The sequence below is a fragment of the Suricata suricatta genome, chromosome 2 (assembly GCF_006229205.1).
Source record: "Suricata suricatta isolate VVHF042 chromosome 2, meerkat_22Aug2017_6uvM2_HiC, whole genome shotgun sequence".
Classification (NCBI taxonomy): Eukaryota; Metazoa; Chordata; class Mammalia; order Carnivora; family Herpestidae; genus Suricata; species Suricata suricatta.
In genome coordinates, this window is record NC_043701.1 from 31839696 (window position 1) to 31861101 (window position 21406).

At 35.5% G+C, this 21406-nt stretch overlaps 1 protein-coding gene across 1 annotated transcript in view; it reads right to left on the minus strand.

Annotated features, from left to right (window-relative positions):
• The window catches only part of CFTR (CF transmembrane conductance regulator), a 163127-nt gene that overhangs the window by 72933 nt on the left and 68788 nt on the right, over positions 1–21406 (minus strand). The window contains exons 13-16 of the mRNA XM_029924496.1: positions 11545–11639; positions 8279–8365; positions 6511–7231; positions 3925–4053 (exon numbers count right to left, since the gene is read on the minus strand). Coding sequence (XP_029780356.1) covers positions 3925–4053; positions 6511–7231; positions 8279–8365; positions 11545–11639 — 1032 coding nt within the window. The remainder of the gene's footprint in view (positions 1–3924; positions 4054–6510; positions 7232–8278; positions 8366–11544; positions 11640–21406) is intronic.

Consider the following 21406-nt stretch of genomic DNA (forward strand, 5'->3'; position numbering starts at 1 on the left):
TCTTAACAAAGAGAAGAGAAATCATTTAAAAAAAAAAAAAAGGATACAGCAGTACTCTGACACATTTCTTTAAAATTATGGAATGAGGGGCACCAGTTGGCTCAATCAATTAAGCATCTGACTCTTCATTTCAGCTCATGTCGTGATCTTGGGATTTGTGAGCTCAAGCCCCATATCGGGCTCTGCACTGTCAGCTTGGGATTCTGTGCTTGGGATTCTGTCTCTCTGTCTCTCTCTCTGCCCCTCCCCTGTTTGCACTCTCTCTCTGTCTCAAAAGTAAAATAAATATTTTTTACAAAATTACAGAATCAAAACACTAAACTTAAGATCTTGAAATACTCCAGTCAACAATCTCTCTGGATGTTGTAAGAAGCAGCAGGAAACTGTCTCCTACTCTATATTTACATTTCTTCTTTAATTACTCAGTAAATGAACTGCCAAGCAGAAACACTAGAAAAACCAACATAAAAGAAGTTTTATAGCCAATATCCTTGGTGCTAACATCTAAGAACTTACAGAAAATATTGGTCTGTAGTAGAAAAAAATGACACAGAAATATAAAAGTAGACTGACGCCCTTACCAAAATAACATATTAATGATACATACTAACAAACTGAATAAACCAAGTCTTTTTCACTTTAGCACTCTGAAGAAATAAAAATGGGAAGCATACTGAACCAACTCTATAAAATCATAAAATCCAAACTGAAGTATTGTGCCTATGAAACTAAAAATGGATAAATCACTGTCATTAAGGAAGAAATATATCTTAACCTTTCTTCAGGTTTTCTGATCATGATGAACTAAAAGAACTAAACCATCTTCCTGGATTAGCATCTGTGCCATGATGCTTACTAATGAGATGCATCAGTGTTAAGGAGAAAATGGCACACTTGTATTAAGAAGCTTAGTCTAGAAGAAAAAGTGCAGATTTTGATTCAAAGAAGTTGACAGAATTCTAAACATTAGTGAATGACTTATGTAGCTATATAACTGTGCACATAATTAAAACAATTACTATTTGTCTACTATCACCAAGGTTTTATGATTCAAAATTTTGAGAGCTAGTTCATTGGCAAAGGCCCCAGGACACTGGCCAAAAAGTCCCATCATATATTATTTCTTGCCTAGAAAATGGCACTATCAATTGTTTTGTCCATAAAAAAGATACTTTTTTGCAATAATTGTGAGAGCTCCACTAATAATCTACATCCTGTCTTGTAATTTAGTTTCTAGCTTGAAGACAAAGGACCACTACCTTTGTGATTACATGAACTGGTAACATTATACACATGTGCAGCAGCTCAATGCTCAATCACTAATTAGTTAATTAATTATACACCATTTTGAAAGGTGCATGAGTTCAATTCCATGGAGCTGCATAGGACAAAGATCCTGTAAATTAACATAAATCATCACCACAATCATATAGGCCCATTTTTTCTTACATAACTCTATAAATTAAGGACAATTAAGAATGTGACCTTTCGATGCAGAGGTTTAAATCATCAACAGTCATGAATGGCTGGTTTGGGATTAACTGCGGCATGGGACTAGGTTTCATTCACATTAAGGCTGGTCATTTGCATGACTGGCAGAGATTAATGAGGTGAATTTAAAATACATTTCAAAGCAATTTTTATTACTCATGTAATAAATAACACACTCACATGAGAGTGTCAAATTACCCAACCCCATATTTCTGCTAAAGTATAAGAGGGATTATTGATACTTTCATTGTATCTTGGTTATGCCTCTGGTTTGCTGCAGACTATCTTGAGCTTTATAACAATGGTCTGACATTAAAGATATTAATGAGAAGAGCAACTAGCATTGCTCACTATATGCCAAGCCCTACAGTAAATGCTTTATAATCATGATGTCTCTTAACTCACAGAAAGGACCTAGGAAGCTGCTACTTCTGCAGTCACCTTTTGTAGATGAGGAAATTGAGGCTGAGTGGCTAACTACCTTGCTCCGTCTCATAGTGTTAACACAGCAAGGTCACAGCCAAGCCAGTGTGATGCCATAGGTGGTACTGTACCGTACTGCAACTCACATCAAGCTTCCCTTTGGTTTATTAATTTAAATGATGGGCAAAAGAAGAGATACCACCACAACTCAAAGATCAAATGGAAACTGATGGTTTATGGGTGAAACAGTATGCACAACTTTTTGTTGTATACCTTTAGATGTTTAACACTATCTTACTTGGTCAGGAATAAGTGATGTTATTTTATGTAGACCTTTCACTGAAATTAAAACATCCCAACAATAGGAAAAAACATGTAGCTATAAGATTGGGTTTCAACTACCTGTACATTTATACTGCCTCAGGAGAGGCAGCTCTTCACCTGAGTCACTCCTTCCCTGAAGGCCATTATGGGCCTATATGTTAGATTTAGCTTGTGTTTAGGGCACGGTCAGTGGGGTCCTCTGAATAAATATCTAGAGTAAGTAGTCATTCACAGGCTGAATCCAATCCACATGTGTGTTTTGTTGTGCCCATGTAGTATTTCATTTGTTTGTTTTTATTTAATCAACTACCCACATTTAAAAATAGGAGTATTTTACAGAAAGAAACCTGGATTTCCATCTTATCTCAATAAACAAAAAGATTTAGCAAAACTGATCTTAAATTCCCTCTTGCTAAGTCCTTGGCAGGTGCCGGGTTTCAGTCAGCCCCATTAGACAACTAGAGGGTAAATGCTCCCCATTCAGCCTCAAAGCTACGTCGCCCACGGACATTCTCTGACAGGCCCTGTTTGGCATTTAGGTGGCTGTTCCTCATCTAGAGAGAAGCCTCATCCACTATCCAGCTTCAAGAACCTCTTATGTCGTCATGGATGCACTTGCAGCCTACTGTGCTGTCTGCACTTCACTCCCTTGTTTTTTTTTTTCCATAATATTTTATTGTCAAATTGTTTTCCATATAACACCCAGTGCTCTTCCCCTTAAGTGCCCTCCACCAACACCATCACCTCTTTTCCCCTCTCCCCCTTCCCCTTCAACCCTCAGTTCATTCTCAGCATTCAATAGTCTCTCAAGTTTTGCATCCCTCTCTCTCCCCAACTCTCTCTCCCTCCTCCGCTCCTCCTGGCTCTCCATTAGGTCTCTCCTGTTTTCCTGCTAGACCTATGATGTGGTGCCGTCAAGGACAGCCGGGGTGGGGCAAAAAGACGGAGATGGTGGTGCTGAAGACAGACAAATTCCGTAAGCAAGTAGGCGATCTGGATCTCTGAAAGTATTGTTTCATATGGTTACTAAGCCACTAACACATTTCATTTTGTGAAGACAAAGTCATTTAAAGGTGGTGATTCATCCCTTACATATTCAAAAATGCAATATCTAGAGTCAAATGAATTTAAAACTGAGTACAGGATAATTTTCACTGCTTAATCTCAATCTATATAAAGGCATTCTACTTTTTGTAGGTTTTTAACCTCTCTACTGAAAGCTCTTCATATAGAGGATTTAAGTATATTTTATATGCTATGTATGAAAGAGTAAAATAGCAAAAGGAGAATTATACGAAACTATACATATTATTATATAAATTAAAATTACAAATATATTGGAGCACCTGAGTATCTCAGTTGGTTAAGCATCCGACTTCAGCTCAGGTCATGATCATAGTCCATGAGTCAGAGCCTCACGTTGGGCTCTGTGCTGACAGCTCAGAGCCTGGAGCCTGCTAAGGATTCTGTATCTCCCTCTCTCTCTCTGCCCCTCCCTCACTCATACTCTGTCTCAGAAATAAACAAAAAAAATTTTTTTAATTACAAATATTATGTGTATGTGTGTATATATATATGTGTATGTATATACATTATATGTGTATGCATATCTATGTATATACCCTTCCAAACTATTCTTAATGTAACTTTAAATCACACTAATATTTTACAACAGAAAATTCTTACCTCAATGAGAAAAATAACTAAGCACCAAATTAGCACAAAAATTAAGCTCTTGTGGACAGTAACATATCGAAGGTATGTGTTCCATGTAGTCACTGGTGGTATGCTCTCAGCATCATCAAAAAAGCACTCCTAGAAAATAGAATCATGGTTTACTACAAGGAGACAACACAGTTTCATACCACCATTGTGGTTTTATTTTGAATGCATGGAAATAAAGGAATACCAGTATTCCAAGGTAAATGAATTTCAACAAATATAAACAACTATGAATGACATGTGTGATGTCACCCTATAGCCAGTAGAATGCCCACTGCAGCAACACAGCTTTCTGAAAAATGAGAAATGCTGTAAGTTTTCAAAATTCTGAAAGCATATCACTGATTATACAGCTGTAACAATTTCAGATAATTTCACCATTTTAATGTTCAACAGTGTCACATCTTTTATCAAATACATTGTACTATCAAGGTGAAGTTTCCTAGAACTCTCCTTGATTTAACTTATTTCTTCAGGGATCCATGGACAAACTGGAATTTTGCAGGCTATAGAGGTTTGCTAATAGACATGAATGCCCAGCTAACTTTTGAATGTTCCTCAGTAGCTAGGATTCTCTCTCTTTCCAGATATGACTTGTTATAGAATTCTAATCTTCATTATATTTCCCTGAAAGTCTTTCTTTCTAAATATCTTTTTAATGTTTGTTTGTTTTTGAGAGAAGGAGCACGTGTGAGCACACGCAAGCACACATGAGTGGGAAAGGGGCAGAGAGAGAGAGAGGGAGACAGAAAATCCCAAGAAGGCTCTGTGCTGCCAGCAGAGAGCCCGAAGTAAGGCTCAAATCCACAAACTGTGAGATAATGATCTGAGTCAAAGTCAGATGCTTAACCGACTGAGCCACCCAGGTGCTCCTACGTAAAAGTTTTTATTTGTCCTTTAGTAAACGCATTTCAAAATTTTGAGAAAGAGTAATTCCAGAGAGTCCCAAAGAAAAAGATACTTTTGATTCTTTTGAAGTCAACAAAATTCCTAAGCCCCAGAAACTCTAAAATGGGTACCTATGAAATCGGAACATAGCATATTGATTATATGTAAAGACTTTTCAGGGGTATAGCTCAGTGGTAGAGCATTTGACTGCAGATATAAAGATTTTTAGAAGCAAATAAACCTAGATTTAAATCTGAACTCCACCATTGACTTCCTGGGAGCTGCCTGAGTTTAGGCAGCTGGACTTCTCTAAACTTAGAAGTTTTTTTAATCTGTAAATGAGGATATGTACTTCCTAGGGTAGTGGTGGGGACTGGCATTAGGAGTGATCAGTAAATAGTAACTATCATCAAGGCATCTAGGTGGCTCAGTCAGTTAAGCATCCGACTCTTGATTTCAGCTCAGGTCCTGATCTCACGGTTTTGAAAATGAACCCTGCTTCAGGCTCCACACTGACAATGCAGAACCTGCTTGGGATTCTGCTTCTCTTCCTCTCCCTCTGCTCCCTTTGCATGTATACATGCAAACATGCTCACTCTCACTCTCTCTCTCTCAAAATAAATAAATTAACTTAAAAAATAGTAACTATTATCAGTTAAACTACAACTAAATTTGTAGGCTTAGGTTTGAGAAAATCATTCAGATTGATATGAAAACCATATAGATAAACCATCCCTTAGGAAACCTTTGTGAAATTACAGAAGTACTGAAAAAATATATTTTAGAGGTTACCTTTGCTAGTCCTCCTTTTACAGAAGAGGAAAAATTGGTCCAAAGATGTGAAATGACTGTACCTTGCCAAAGACCATACTACTCTTAAATGATCTATGCTATTAAATGTCAATTCATTACAATGCTGCCTGATTCATCCAAGGCACTTGAGGAATTTTTCTAATAAAACCCAAAACACAATAAACAAAACTCCTCCTCTTGTATATTGCTTTCTATTTGAAGAAAAAAAGCATTTTATTCCTTAAACTATAATATAAAAGGCTTTCTATCTGAAGGTTGACATTAGTATACGCTGAGTTTCATATACTTTCTTTAAGAGAAATCTGTCCAGAAATCCAACTACAAAGCAAATTTAAAAGATAAAAGAAAGCCTACTCTAAATTCAGGTAAGACAGATGCATAAGAATATGAGTTAGTCCTGTCAAGAGACTAGATGCTTATGTACTTTACATAGACCACTTGCATATGAATACCTCTTGGCCTCTAAATAGCTGAAGGTATTATTTGTTTGTATATTTATTTATGCTCCACTTCTTTCCACAGAGACTTTAAATAGGAACAAAGCAGATTCATAATAATTTATAATTTTTCTAATTTATAATAAGGAGTATCACTGGCCTAGTAAAGGACACAACATCAGCCCTTATCATACATTTTATAGGAAGAGATATGTCCATGGACAAAGGAAACAGTTCATGCTTGTACATTTTGAAGTTGCTTACAAAATTTACGGACTCTGGACTTTCTGAATCTTAAAATAATCTTCATCTTAAACCGATTATTTGAGTAAGTTTTGTATTACACTATATACTGCATTTCACTCAGTTGCACCTTGTGGCAAACAAAAAACCACTGACAATTTACACATACCTTTAAATCTTCTTCGTTAATTTCTTCACTTATGTCCAAGCCACTATCTAGAGATAATCGTCTTGAATATATATCCATTTCAGTCAAGTTTGCTTGAGGGGCCAGCGACATTTTTCGTGTGGATGCCGCTGTCCTCCGGTGAATGCTGTGACCTTGGTTCACAGAGGTCATCAGGTTCAGAACCGACTGCCTTCTTTGTCTCTGAAATGTGGGGCCGGTGTTGACCATGGTGCTTCCGGGCAGGGTTACCTCTCCTTGTTCACCATCTGGAACCAAGGACAGCCTTCTCTCTAACGGCTCATTAGGCTCTCCTTCAATGCCATTCATTTGTAATGGAGTCTTTGGAACAACTGAAAATTTTCTTATAGAGTTGATTGGATTAAGAATAGAGTTCTTCCTTTTTTCACCAAATTCTCCCGTCTGTTTAAAAGATTGCTTTTTTGACTCGTTCCTGGAGACAGTTGCATCTCCTTCCAGTGAGAAACGCCGTAAAGTCTCAGTTATGATGGAATTTCTTCTTTCTGCACTAAACTGGTCAAAAGACTCACATCCCATGAGCTTGGAGCTGAAGTCAGGCCGTAAATTTTGTAATTCAGAAAACGTCCCATAAAAATAGCAGCTACCTTCATGTAAAATTAATATTTTGTCAGCTTTCTTTAAATGTTCCATCTTAGAAGTGACCAAAATCCTAGTTTTGTTAGCCATCAATTTACAGACACAGCTTTAAAAATACAAAAAGATATAAATATCAATTGCATAAGCATTTTATTACAAGTCTGAATACTGCATTGTGACATTTTATTATTGTGTTCTTACGTAAATCGTCTATAACACCATGTCATTACTATACTCAAAATACTTCTGAAAGTTAGTAATAGCAATTAATTTGGTGCCTCTTTAATTATTATAGCCTGAAATATAATACTGAATTATTAGAGTATACTATAATCATAAAGTTGAGTGTTAACAGACCTAGAGTGAAATTAAGTATCTGATATGAAATAAATGTTGGACTTTGAGCAAATTGGCAAGCCTCTGGGTCTTGGTTTGTTCATACAGAAAATGAGAGAATTTTTAGATCTCCTTTAAAGATCCCTGGGTGGGGGGGAGGGCTGCATACATTTCTGTGTTTCCTAAAATCTCAGAGTTTTCCTGTTCTTTACATTTTCTATTAATTTAAAATGTTTAAAATGTTTAAAAATGAAATCATTTTAAAACTGAAATCAAGTAGTAAAACTGTTCCTCATAAGAACTTTACATACACTGAGCCCTAGTAGGAGCTCCAATAAAATGAAAATCCCTAGTTTTCTGTAACTAAAGAAAAGGTTCTGTAGGAAGTATTGAGGTAAGTGAATAGTTTGAACATTCACCTACATTAAAACATTCAGCTTATTTACTTTCTTAAGAAACATTCTATCTAAAGAGAAGATAGAATAAAATAACTATAAATAACTAACATAAAAAAGCTAAAATGTTAAGTATAATAACCAATTAAAATAATATATGCCATAAGGCAATAGTAATGTAAAAACTATAGAGATGGTGATTGTTTTGACAATACCAATGGAAGAAATCAGTTTACCATGTGGAAAAGGTTCTAATCAAAGTGATTTTGAGTCTTGACTGTGAAGGGAAAACCAGATTTGGGTGAGTGCTGTCACATTCTGCCACAATGGTGGCCATATTTCTCAAGGTAAAATGTCATCTATGATGGTATAGTTATTTTTCTCTTTTAGCATGAACCTTATAAATTATTGAAAGAACATACCTTTCAAATATTTCTTTTTCTGTTAAAACATCCAGGTATCCAAAAGGAGAGTCTAATAGGTATAAATCAGCATCTTTGTACACTGCTCTAAAAAGAAAATGGAAATTAAATTACATTTTTAAACATTCCTTCCATTTAGTATAAATAATTTTAAATAAGAATCAAAAAGGTAAGTCATAAATGATTTTTTTTAGATTTTCACAATATTCTAAGAATGACTAAACTCACTTTGCTAAATGTAAATGAGATAAACTAGCAGAAGTTAAGAAACTGAATCACACCATACCATTTAAAATATTACCATAAAAAAATAAAATCTTTAATAGTAATATTTGCTTAGAGTCAAGAACCATGCTACATGCTGGGAATACAATAGTAAAAATTACACAGTCCCTGCCCTCAAAGACCTTACATGTTGCTGGGAAAACAAAGAAGAAAATAACCTGAAGAGAAAATAAATGTCAGAGACAGCAACTAAATAGCAGCAGCACTACATTAAAAAATTTTAAGTGTCTTTCAGTGTTGACTACTACCAAAAAATTGATAGCAGCGCTGCTCTGGCTATAATATTACTACTGGATTTTGTTCTATGTAGGGTCAGTCTCTGTACCATATTTATAAGAATTTAAACAAGAAATGATGAATAATTCACAACAAAAATGTACACCCATATCCGCTTTACTTTTTAAGTCAAAAATATGTGATGAATCACTAAATTTAATTCCTAAAACCAATATTACTCTATATGTTACCCTATATTTAAATAAATTTAAATAAAAATGTGAAACAAAAATAAATTAGAAATAAACTCTTTAAATGTTTACTTATTTTGAGAGAGTGAGTGTGAGCAAGGATGAGCAGGGAGGGCCAGAGAGAGAAAGAGAGAATCTCACACTGATAGCAAAGAGCCCAATGCAGGGCTCAATCCCAAGACTTTGAAATCCTAATGTGAGCCAAAATCACGAGTCAGATTTTCAACCAATTGAGCCACCCAGATACCCCATAAATAAAAATTTCATGATCAAATAAAATCTTCATTAAATTGATTTTAGAACAGTAATAAGATGAAGCTATAGACCCATAGTAATAGAAATGAGATTAAATCTTCACAACATCTAAATTCTTCAGGCATGGTTGTTAGTGGCACTATCCCTTTCCCACAGATAAGATTCAGGGTCTATGTATAACTCTTAGTACTTTCTGTAAAAATGATATTCAATTAAAAATCAGAAATGGTAAAAGGCAAAGTGAAATCTAAAAGAACTTTTGCAGCATAGGGGCATCTGGGTGGCTCAGTCAGTTAAGCCTCTGACTTTGGCTCATGTCATGATCTCACAATTTGTGAGTTCAGGCTCTGTGCTGACATCATGGAGCCTAGAGCCCATTTCAAATTCTGTGTCTCCCTCTCTCTCTGCCCCTTCCCCACCCCTGCTCTCTCTCTCTTTCTCACACACACACACACACACACACACACACACACACACACAAAGATAAACATTAAAAAAAACTTAAAGAACTTTTGCAGTGTAAATTATTTTTAAAGATAACATGCAAGGGCTAGATAAAAGACCCCTATCAAAATACACCCTCAAGGTCTTTCTTTCCCCCCGCTCAGTCTTCCTTCTCTCTCTCTTCTTTACATCTATGACCACAGTTTCTCAAGAAATTGGAAAAAATATATTCACCACCCAAACCAGACAACACGTGACACATTAAATAATTATTTTCAGTAGTAACTCAAATGGTGTGCACCTTACAAATAAACCAAATTTTATTTCTTTAAAAAATTTTTTTAATGTTCTTATTTTATTTTGAGAGAGAGAGAGAGAGACAGAGAGTGAGCTGGGGAGGAGCAGAGAGAGAGGGAGACACAGAATCCAAAGCGGGCTCCAGGCTTCAAGCTGTCAGCACAAAGCCTGACACGAGGCTCGAACCCACGGACTGTGAGATCATGACCTGAGCTGAAGTCGGATGCTCAACCGACTGAGCCACCCAAGAGCCCCTAAAACCAAATTTTAAAGTTTTGTAAGTACAAACTCAATTCTATTGTAAATGCCTAGACACCATATAGCACATCCTAATTTGAAAAGGAATGTCTAAAATAAGTCTCATTTTTGCTCAGATTAGTCAATTTCTATTTATTTAGAAGCCATTATCTTGTCTGTGAATTATTAATATCAACTGATTTATTACTTCATAAGTAATTCCATAATCAAGTCACGGTTCAATGTCAAGAGTCGAGGACCTGCTTCAAATTCTGACTTTACCATTTCCTGGTGTCATTTTTACAAGTGAAGCTCTAACAGCCTCAATTATCTGATGATCTCTTCTATAAAGTGGGGAGAACAATTTTTTCTTTGCAGGAGGATATGAGGATTAAGTAAAATTACACACACATACATTTAGCCTAGAATAATACCAGGCAATTGTGGGTGCCCAGTAACTTAGTTTATTGTTTCAGCCTTTGTAAGCAGGAGAAAGTAGGGGATAGGAGCCAAAATATCAATCAGTCAACTTAATTTGTTGTGACAACTTTGACTCTCTTGGTGAGAAGAATTCTATTCAAATAAAATTGGAGGAACATTTGACATCTCATCTCACTAACAATTTTTTAAACTGAAAGTTATAGTTTAACCACAAGGTTTTCATCTTGACACAAATTAACTTTATGTACTCCTCTTTGACAGTTCAAAACAACTTAAACCAAGAATGTCTCTACCAAGGGACTTCACTGTCCCCTACATGTTGGATGTACTTATCCTATTTATTTTTCCTTAAAGATTATAGACTTTAAGCCAAGTAACATCATTTTTGTTTTGAAAATTGTTAATTATGTTTGAAATTATAAAATGTAGGTTGTTCTAAACTAAGAAGTATAAACAGAAGCTTAAAGTAGGTGAGTACATTGTGGGGTAGGGGTAAGTGGGGAGCCCTATGACCAACTTAACAAAAGCACACTTCTTTTTCCTTGTGTTGTGCAGAATTCCAGAGTTCTCTACTTGTACTGAAGCATACCATAAGGCAAACAGGTATACAGACATCAAAATAAGAGCATGCATTCTGAAAAAGCCATCACCTTTATCAAATATGAATACTAAATCCTCATCTATAGACTCTAAAGGTTACTCTTAACCTGCTAATTATAAAGCCCCAGGCATTTTTTTTCAATTTCAGAAGTAGGATATTTTAAAAAGTAGAGAAATATCTATCATTTTTACAGGCATATTTACAACAAATGCTCGCTGAACCAATATTCAGATATTCACCTTGCTAAAGAAATTCTTGCTCGCTGACCTCCACTCAGTGTGATTCCACCCTCTCCAAGAACAATATTGTCCTTCTCTGCAAACTTGGAAATGTCCTATTATCCAAAAAAGGGAGTTAGAAAGGAATTGTTAGTATGTTTATGGATTTGAAAGGTACATTTTCTTTCAAATGTCATCATATATTAGACTGTTGTTTTAACCACAGCTAAAATTTAAAACACTTCATCTCAACTATTTCAAATCCACTTCAATCGGTCAAAGCATGGCTGAAGTTTTAGAAATAATTTTTTCCTTAACCTTTAGGATATCATTCATGATCATGAAATAAGAACTGGAAAATATCAAAAGATAAACCATATGTATATTTATGGGCATGTAAACATAAGTGTATATCATCCATAGATCCGTTATACAAACTCAAGTACTACCAACATGCTAAAATGTACTACCTTCCAATTTAAACTCCAGACATGAATTAACCTCCTAACAAGAAAAACTGAAAAAATACTATTCACATCCCCTGCAGCACATAAGCATATTCCGTGGATGACCAGGACAAAAGGCAATTCCTTTCTATACTTCTCTCACCCACCCACATGCCCCAGTCTTCTTCCCCATCCATCCTCAGCACCTCATCCTATGTCCTTTGCCATCTACCTTGTTTCTCCTGTCATCACCACCATTCCACGTGGGTCATAACATTTTTACTCTCCGTTAATAACTTCTCTGAGGCAATAACCATGCTAGCTATTGTAAAAGGAGATTCAAATTTATAAGAAATAGTCCTTGACTCCCAGTCATTTTAAGTTTAATTTGGACATTAAGCCATAATCCTGGAGAATGCTAACTAACATTCCCAGAGACTTAATTAACCTTTTCAGGATAGGTTACAGAAGTAGGCATACAATACAGAAAATTCTAGAGGCTTTCTGGAAGCAATTACATTGGCCTAAGCATGAAGAATGAATTAGACAGGTAGCTCTTTCCCTTTAGTTCAAAAAAAGTTACTTTCCCTGTGCTCTTTTCATCCCCAAACATCTCCCCTTTTCTTTTGTTAGCACTTTCTTCTTTCTCCCTCCACTAAAAAAAGTATTTCTATACTATTTCTCTTTTTTTTCTTTTGCAATCAATAAGAATCCACCATCTCTCCTTGACCTACCATCATCATTATCAATATTAAAATTGTCAAAACAGTTACTTCTGCAATTCATTTGTTTCTGCTGTCTACCTTATGAAAGTTATATAGAACTTCACAGACAAAACTCTAAACTCACAAAGCAGGTAAATTAACAAATATTCATTTATATTAAAAACTATTTCGCAGCTCCTGTAGCCTAGCACCACTACTCCCAAAGAACTGTTAATGTCAGTACTCCTGACCTAGGGGGACCAAAGGTCTGAGATAAAAAATGGTGACATGTTAGAGGAGATACAGTAGGACTCAGTGGATTTGGCTATGCTGGCATTGGAGAAATACCATGCATAGAGAGGTCACTGACGGCCAGCAGCCCTACAGACGAGAGGACCTTCATAGTTATGAGATCTATCAAACCAACTGCTTCCTTTCTTTCTGCTGAACTAAATGATTTTTTTTTCAACTCATGAGCCAAGACATATATCTGGGATTCAATCCAAAAACAAGGACTATAGCTAAATTCCACACTCCAGAGTGTGGCTGAAATGTTCAGCCTCACTGAAGAAGCACTTCCAGGAACTTCTTGGTCTTTATGCCTTTACTGAGCTGTGCTAAGAAATGCATCCTCCGTACTTGCTTCCGAGCAATTACCATATGTGCTTTCCCCCAATTCCACCCTCTTTTACAAAATACATTTCTTAGAGTAAAAAGAATAAAGAATAATTTGCCTTATGTGAATATATTGAGTGCAGGCTTTTATAAAGGAAGCAGATTTTCCAGCACACTATTAAAAAGCCAGAGGTTGCTGGATCTATTGGAGTTTTCATTTCTCCAAATTTCAATTCAACACCATACTAGTTCAACCAGTCAAAAGCTTTTACAATCTTTGAAATTTAGAAATATCAGTAGTTATGTTGATGGTATGCTTATGTTACAGTTTCATTTAGGGAATACAATATGAATGTGGAAGATACAAAATCTTAGCCCATTATGAGCATTTAATAAAGATTTGTGGAATGAAGGAAGACAGAAAGAGAGAATGGACAAGGGCAGGTAACCAAACATCAAGCAACAAAGAAAGGGGTACATATAAGAAAAGGAAATGAAGAAATGTGTATAGAGTAGAGAAAGAAAATGGGAAAGGAGTAGTATCAAAAGATGAGATATCTATAGAAAAAGGCAAGAAGATATTGGCAGAATAAAAGAGACCAGACAAGTGGCAGGGAAAATAAACAATAGAAAATCATGAAGTATCATTTCCACTTTCTCTCTGAATTTAAATGTCCAAAGAACACAAATGCAATTTTATTTCATTAATTTTCTTTTTAAAAAAAATTTTAATGCTTTATTTATTTTTGATAGAGAGAGAGAGAGAGAGAGACAGAGCACATGTGGGGGAGGGTCAGAGAGAGAGGGAGACACAGAATCCGAAGCAGGCTCCATGCTCTGAGCTAGCTGTCAGCACAGAGCCCGACACAGAGCCCACAAACATGAGATCATGATCTGAGCTGAAGTCGAAGGCTTAACTGACTGAGCCACCCACGCACCCCAATTTTCTTTTCTTAAGACAATAAAGAACAGCCTATTTCAGCCAAACTTCTCTCATTTGTCTCTGTATGTTACAGACATTAACAATTTTTTTCTGCTATTTCTGTTTTCAGTATGTTTACACCATGTCATTTGCAAAATTTTCATTTTCATGACATCAATTTATCTGTCTAGAATTCCTATATTGGTTAAAAAGTACTACTCCACTTTTAGGTTATTCATATAAGATTCTAAATTTTTCCTTAAAATGATTATTTCTATATAAAACTCAAAAAACACTTAAGGGACAATTTTTGTTTGTTCAATTGGTGTGAGATGTGAATCTAACCCTTTTTCCTTTTAGTTGAATATATGACATGATTTAGTAAATCAATAATTTTCCTCTGAATTTATCTATCATCTATCATATATCAAATGCTCATATTTTCTAAGATCTATTTCTGGGTTCTCTGATTTCTCTGATCCATTTTCTCTTCCTATACTAAAACTCTGCTGGGATTTTTGGTTTTGGCCTTTTAATAGTGTTAAGTATGATATAATATCCGACTATTATTCATAAATGTTTTGGCTGTTTTTTTATAGTCTTCTACATAATAACTGTATCAATAAAACAATAGTAATAATAAGTAATGTATATTGAGTGCCTACTGTGTGTCAGATACCATTTTAAGCACTTTACGTGTATTAGCTTTTAAAATATTCATCACAGCCCTATACTCATTTTAAATATGAAGAAATTGAAAGTTAGAAAAGATAAACCAAGGCAGATATTGTTTTAGACCTCTCAATAAGAGCTTACAATGTTCTTCATATATGTTCTATAAATTTCTCACTAGCTTTATCCCCAATACTTTTAAATTGAGATATAATTGAATATAGTTACAAATACATTTTTCTTGTGAGAAGAACTTACGAGATTTGCTCTCTTAGTAATTTACTAAGTAACTTACTTAGTAAATGTACACTACAGTATTATTAGCTATGGTCACAGTACATCCCCAGGATTTACTTATTCTAAAACTGGAAGTTTGTACCTTTTAACCCCCTTCATCCATTTCACCTTTTCACTCTCTCTTGCCTCTATTTCTGGAAACCACCACTCTATTGTATCTTATGAGTTCGGGTTTTTAAGATTCCACCTATAAGTGAGATCATACAGTATTTGTCTGGAATAGTGAGATCATCATCTGAGCTGACACTTCACCAACTGAGGCACCCAGGCACCCCTGCAAGTCTTTTTGTGCTTTGAAAGAACTTCTGATCAGTTATATCTTGTTAGTAAATCACCCAGTTTCTCTAGATTAAGAAAGTTTTTAGGTTTTTAACTTTGGATACCAGTTGTGATAACCTCTGGTTAGATGTACTATACTTAAAAAAGGAGACAATGGTATTTTACATACCATTAAAATGCTGTCGAGAAGCATTGCTAAATGATAAAATCTTGTCTAACACTTAAAACGTACTCAATTTCCTATCAGTTTAGATCTTTTTCAAGTAATTTTGAAGATCTCTCCTCTTAAACTAAGACAGACTAAACATGTAATGATTTTATTAGGAGAAATACTGGTGCAAAAGGAAATAGGGAAGGAGGCAGGAAGGCTGGGAGACATGTGGGACCTCAGTGCAAGGCCAACCCCCGAGTGAAGGAGACAAGGCCAGAAGGTCGTATAGAAGAACTCTAGACCACTATCTGAATCTAACCAACTTTTGAAAAGCCATCTGGAAGTCTCTGAACCAAAACCAGTTACTGAGTAAGTGCCATCTCCTCTAAACACAAATCTACTTTAGTATCCTGCCACACTCAACCATTCACAGAAAGCTCCCTGTGGAAGCTGAAGTCTCAAGACAAATTAGTGAGTGGAGGATATCAATATATAGCAACTGGGGCCATTTTCCAGGTCCACTTCCTGCAACAGTGGTCATATCTCATAACCATAATACCTTACCCCCCACAACTGGCAAAGGATATGAAATCAGAAGGACAAACACAAAAATATGTATAATCTTACCAGCCATCACGGAACTATAAATTAGTGAGAGAAGGGGAGAGAATATGAGAGGACATTTTACAAATTAGAATGGCAAAAATTTAAGTCTTTGTCAATAACAAGAGCTTTCAAGATGTGAGTCAATGGGTACACTCATAAAAGACTGGTGGTAGTATAAATTGATACAGATACTTTAAAGTACAACTTGGCAGTATCTAGTAAAATTGGAAATGTGAATATATACCCTAAAACACCACAATTCAATTGTTAATCTATGCCAGACGAATTCTTGTGGATGTGCAAAGATAAATATTAGATTTTCATTGCAGTATTAAGTAAAATCTTGGAATAATCTAAATGTCCATTAGTATCAGAATGAGTAAATAAAATGTGACATAGGAGTATAACACAGCAGTTAAAAAGAATGAAACAAATTTCTACATATAAGTAGTATGTCTAGACCTCGAAAAGGTAATAGGAGCAAAGAAAGCAAGTTGAAGGATGTGCATAAAGTATACCATTTACATAAATTCTAAAACTATACAAATAAAACTGTCAAATATTGTTTATTTATAAGTACATGTATAAATAGGTGTACATTCATTTAAATAAATAGGAAAAGTACATATCACATTAATCACAGTAACTGTCTAAAGGTTGGGGTTTTGTGGAAGAATAATGGTGGAAAGATTTGGTAAAAAGTTCTACTTAGGGGCACATAGGTGGCTCAGTTAAGTATCCAACTTCAGCTCAGGTCATGATCTCGGGGCTCATGAATTCGAACTCCCAGTCAGGTTCTGTGCTGACAGCTCACAGAATGGAGCCTGCTTCAAATTCTGTATCTCTCTCTTTCTCTTTGTACCTCCCCCACTGGAGCTCTGTTTGTCTGTCTCTCTCTTTCTCTCTCAAAAATAAATAAACGCTTAAACATTTAAAAAATTTGTTTTAAATCGTACTTAGAGGGTGCCTGGGTGGCTCAGTTGGCTTGGCTCTTGATTTCAGCTCAGGTCATGATCCCAGGATCAGGCATGATGGAGCCCTCTGTCTGCCTCCATGCTGAGCGTGGGATTCCCTCCCCCTCTATTCTGCTGCTCCTCTCCCCCTCCTCTTTCTCTCAAAAAATAATAATAATGATAAAATAAAGAAAAGTTCTACTTAGAATTTACCCAGGTCCCTAATAATGCAATAAGAAAACAGGGATATTATCATATAATTGTTTCTTTTTTTTAAATAATAGTTTATTGTCAAATTGGTTTCCATCATATAATTGTTTCTTATCCAGAATGGACACTAGTGGTACAGACTACCTTTTAAAAAGTATGAAAGAAAAGAAAAAAAAGATTCCCACACCTGAAAAGATTTGAGTTTCTAAGCTAGTATATTTGGCCTCCTTTTTCGGACTGAAGCCACTAATGAAGAAAAATGTGTAAATGTGGATAATTTCTTAAGTTTCTTAGAGAGTGTAATTAATAGGAAATTGCTAAGTTTCAATGAAATGAAACCGTGGGGATAGACTGAATAGAATTATGAATAAGCTCATTATTTCAAGATCAAATAAATTAGTAATACCAATATCCTGTCACTAACATGAGTACTTGCTCTGATTGCCTAGTTTATTGGTCATTTGTAGATTTATTAGTGTTTGGCTTTTTTCTGCTTGATTAAATATAAAACACTTCATTTTGTATACATAGTTAAACTTTTATCTTTGCCGATTACTAAGGGCACTCAAATCTGGTAATATATTTACCTTGAGGGTGTTGGTTTTCAGCCTTCGCAGCAAATTTTCTTTCATGTGAAAATTATAATCCAAAAAAAACAAAGTTCTACCATTTGGTACTATCATGAGTTTAACAAGCAATGTTGCTTAAAGAAGACCTGTGCACAGAGACGAATGCTAGTTCTCTTTATTCCCACATAACTTGAGTTCCTTTGGGGCTATCCATAAAAATTATTAGAGGAAATCATTTGGTGGCATTAAGATGCTGGGCATGATTTGACTTCTTAAATAAAAATTGATGACTAAGATTTTTTAAAATATTTATTTGACAGAGAGAGAGAGAGAAAGAGAGAGAGAATGAGCAGGGGAGGGGCAGAGAGAGGGAGACACAGAATCAGAAGCAGGCTCCAGGCTCTGAACTGTCAGCACAGAGTCCAACGCAGGGCTGGAGCCCATAAACGTGAGATCATGACCTGAGCCGAACTTGGAGACTTAACAGACTAAGCCACCCAGGCGCCCCAAAGATTAAGATTTTTAAATAAAAACCTAAGCCTCAAATAAATCAAATATAAACTTTTAAAGATTGTGATAATTTTTTTTTGTTGGAAACATGGAAAAACCTTTTTCTTAAGCCCTCCTATGCAGCCATTTTACTTTTTAGTAATTTTCCCAGCAGAGTTTATTTACAGATAAAATCAAATATGTGTAGCATTGGTTCTCAAAGTGAAGTATGTAAACCAATTATTTCAGAATCACCTGGGGAGCTTTTTAAAAATTCTGTACCTATTCTTACTCAGATGAATTAGGGAAGAGCCCAGGAATTAACAATTTGTGGTACTTACTCTTTAGGGTAATTTCCTTTACAACATGCTGGTCAGAAACGTAAATGCCAACTTCAAAGAATTCTGTGCATGTATTGGGTCTGTTTGAGATTGTAAAGCACTCTGAAAATACTTAGATAAAGAATACTAGAGAGGGTCAAAGTAATGCTATAATAAGTTTGCAATAAAGATTAACTTATTTTATTGTTAAGAAAAGCATTCTATACACAATGTGATGGGTGCACTTCTCACACAGATGTTTACCATTTTAGTTTTTAAAAATGCACCTAAACACCATGCTAATATGATTCAACTAAGCCAGACAAACCAGAAGTTGTTGAAGAGCAACTGCTAATAGAAAGCTCATTAATTCTGACTTGAGTATACATTTATCACATTAAAGAAGGGGAGAACTTTAAGAAAAGGGTGGAGTGTTACATTTAATGGTTCTTTGCAATTTTGCTATATTTGCCAAGTACATTTGAGCTTCCTGTGAGTTTGTTGATAGGAAAAATCATAAACCTTGCTTTATGGCTACCTTATCATTCTTTAGAACAACCTTGACAATATACCTGCTTGTGGTAAAGGAGCGGGGTGTGAAGCTTGGTTTGAGGGGGCATGAACTTTAAAGGGCATAACATGCAATTAAGCAGGTCTTTAACAGTAAATCACCGGCCAGTTAGTGCCAGTGTTATTAGTGTTTAATCATCACTAAGCACTTTTGCTTTATACACAAGGAAAATGAGCATGGACGGAGAAGAAAAGAAGTGTTGAGGGAACAGAGAGAAGGGGTAAGGATAAGAGAGAAGGAAGGAGAGAATGTGAGAAAGTCAAGAGAGTTCTAGAAAGAGAGAAAGAATGAATTAACCATTTTTGCACATGGTTTTGGTAAACATGGATGGGTACAGGAGGAAATATACATGAATGAATTCATAAATTAAAAATTGGAGTTCTGTTTATTAGGAAAAATAATTTGTTGACCTAAGTCAAATTTACACATAGTTGTACATAGAAATATTGACTAAAGATTAACCCTTGCTGGAAAGCATAAGAAGTGAGAACTTTTTATCAGCCTGAAAAATAAAAGTTCTTCTTTCACTGAGATTTGGCAATCCCAGATTTATAGCAGAAAACCCAAATTCCAGTATAATTTTTATTGTGGCCAACAAAAGTATCAAAAGATAGGTCTTTTACATAATGGATGTTACAGTCTTGTCACCAATATTAAAAAATAGTTTAAACTATTAAATTAAAATATTAAATTATTGCTTAATATTCAGATATATATACATACATACTATTTTATGTATGAACTTGTGACTATATATGTAATTATGTGAATATCACTATGCCTATTTAGTGTTTATTTCTGTATGTCTCTATTTGTATTGGAAAATAACATAAGCATTTTATTTTTACTTTTTTTAAACATTTATTTATCTTTGAGAGAGACAGAAAGAGCAGGGAAGGGGCAGAGACAGAGGGAGACACAGAATCTGAAGCAGTTCCAGGCTCTGAGCTATTGGCCCAGAGCCCAACATGGGGCTCAAACTCACAAACTGTGAGATCATGACCTGAGCTGAAGTCAAATGCTTAACTGATTGAGCCACCCATCAGCCCCACATAAGCACTTTTAAAGGAAGAACTGTAAAATGCAATGATATAAGGGGCCTTTGGGTAAGTGCCCCAAAGAAAGTACAGTTAGAAAAGATGGTTGATTAAATAAAATTTTAAAAATAAAAATAAGGTACTTGAAACAAACAAACAAAAGAATATTGTTTCCTTTATTCTAGAGCTACATTAGACTCATTTAACTTCTAAATTCCATATTTCAGATTCTCTGAAATGACCTTTAAAGATCTACTTGTCAAAAGCTCCCTACGTGACTTTGATTCAATTGGTCCAAGAATTGGCATTAGGAAGCTGTTAATTCCTTTACTATCTCTTGTAGGTCTACCCACCCAAGATTCTGGGAGAAATCCAATGTCTGAAAAGGCACCCCTTTCCTGGTGCTTTGCCAGCACATTAGTATCCCACAGTTGATCCTGCTCTGGATTTCCTAACTGGTCTCCCAGCTCTCTAGTAACTAAGTCTCCTGATCTGTAATTCAGTTCCTCAGGAGACAGGCTTCAATAGTTGCCTATTCCCTCTGCAGTAATCCCACCACAACCCTTTTTCTCTCAAGAGCTGACTTTGGAAGACCAGCTGCTCAACTTGCTCTGAGCGGGTTTCCTCCCCTGTGTGGACTTGCCCACCTATTTGGGCTTCCATGTTTTATTTTTTAATTTTTTAATATATGTCATTTATTGTCTGTCAATTATACCTTTTTAAAATTTTTTAAAGTTATTTATTTTGATAGAGAGCAAGAAAGAGAGCAGGACACAGATAGAAAAGGAGAGATAAAATCCCGAGTAGGCTACACACTGCCGGTGCACAGACCTACGCGGGGCTCAAACCCACAAACCATGAGATCATGACTTGAGCCGAAGTCAGACACTGAACCAACTGAGCCATCCAGGTGCCCTGGACTTCCATATTTTAAATTTGAGGTTATGAGGCATGAACATGAGATTCTGCCTCAAAGGGAAAGGAAAAGGAGAAGATCATTTGGGAGAAAATCAGAGAAGAAATTTCCTGACTTCACTTAAAT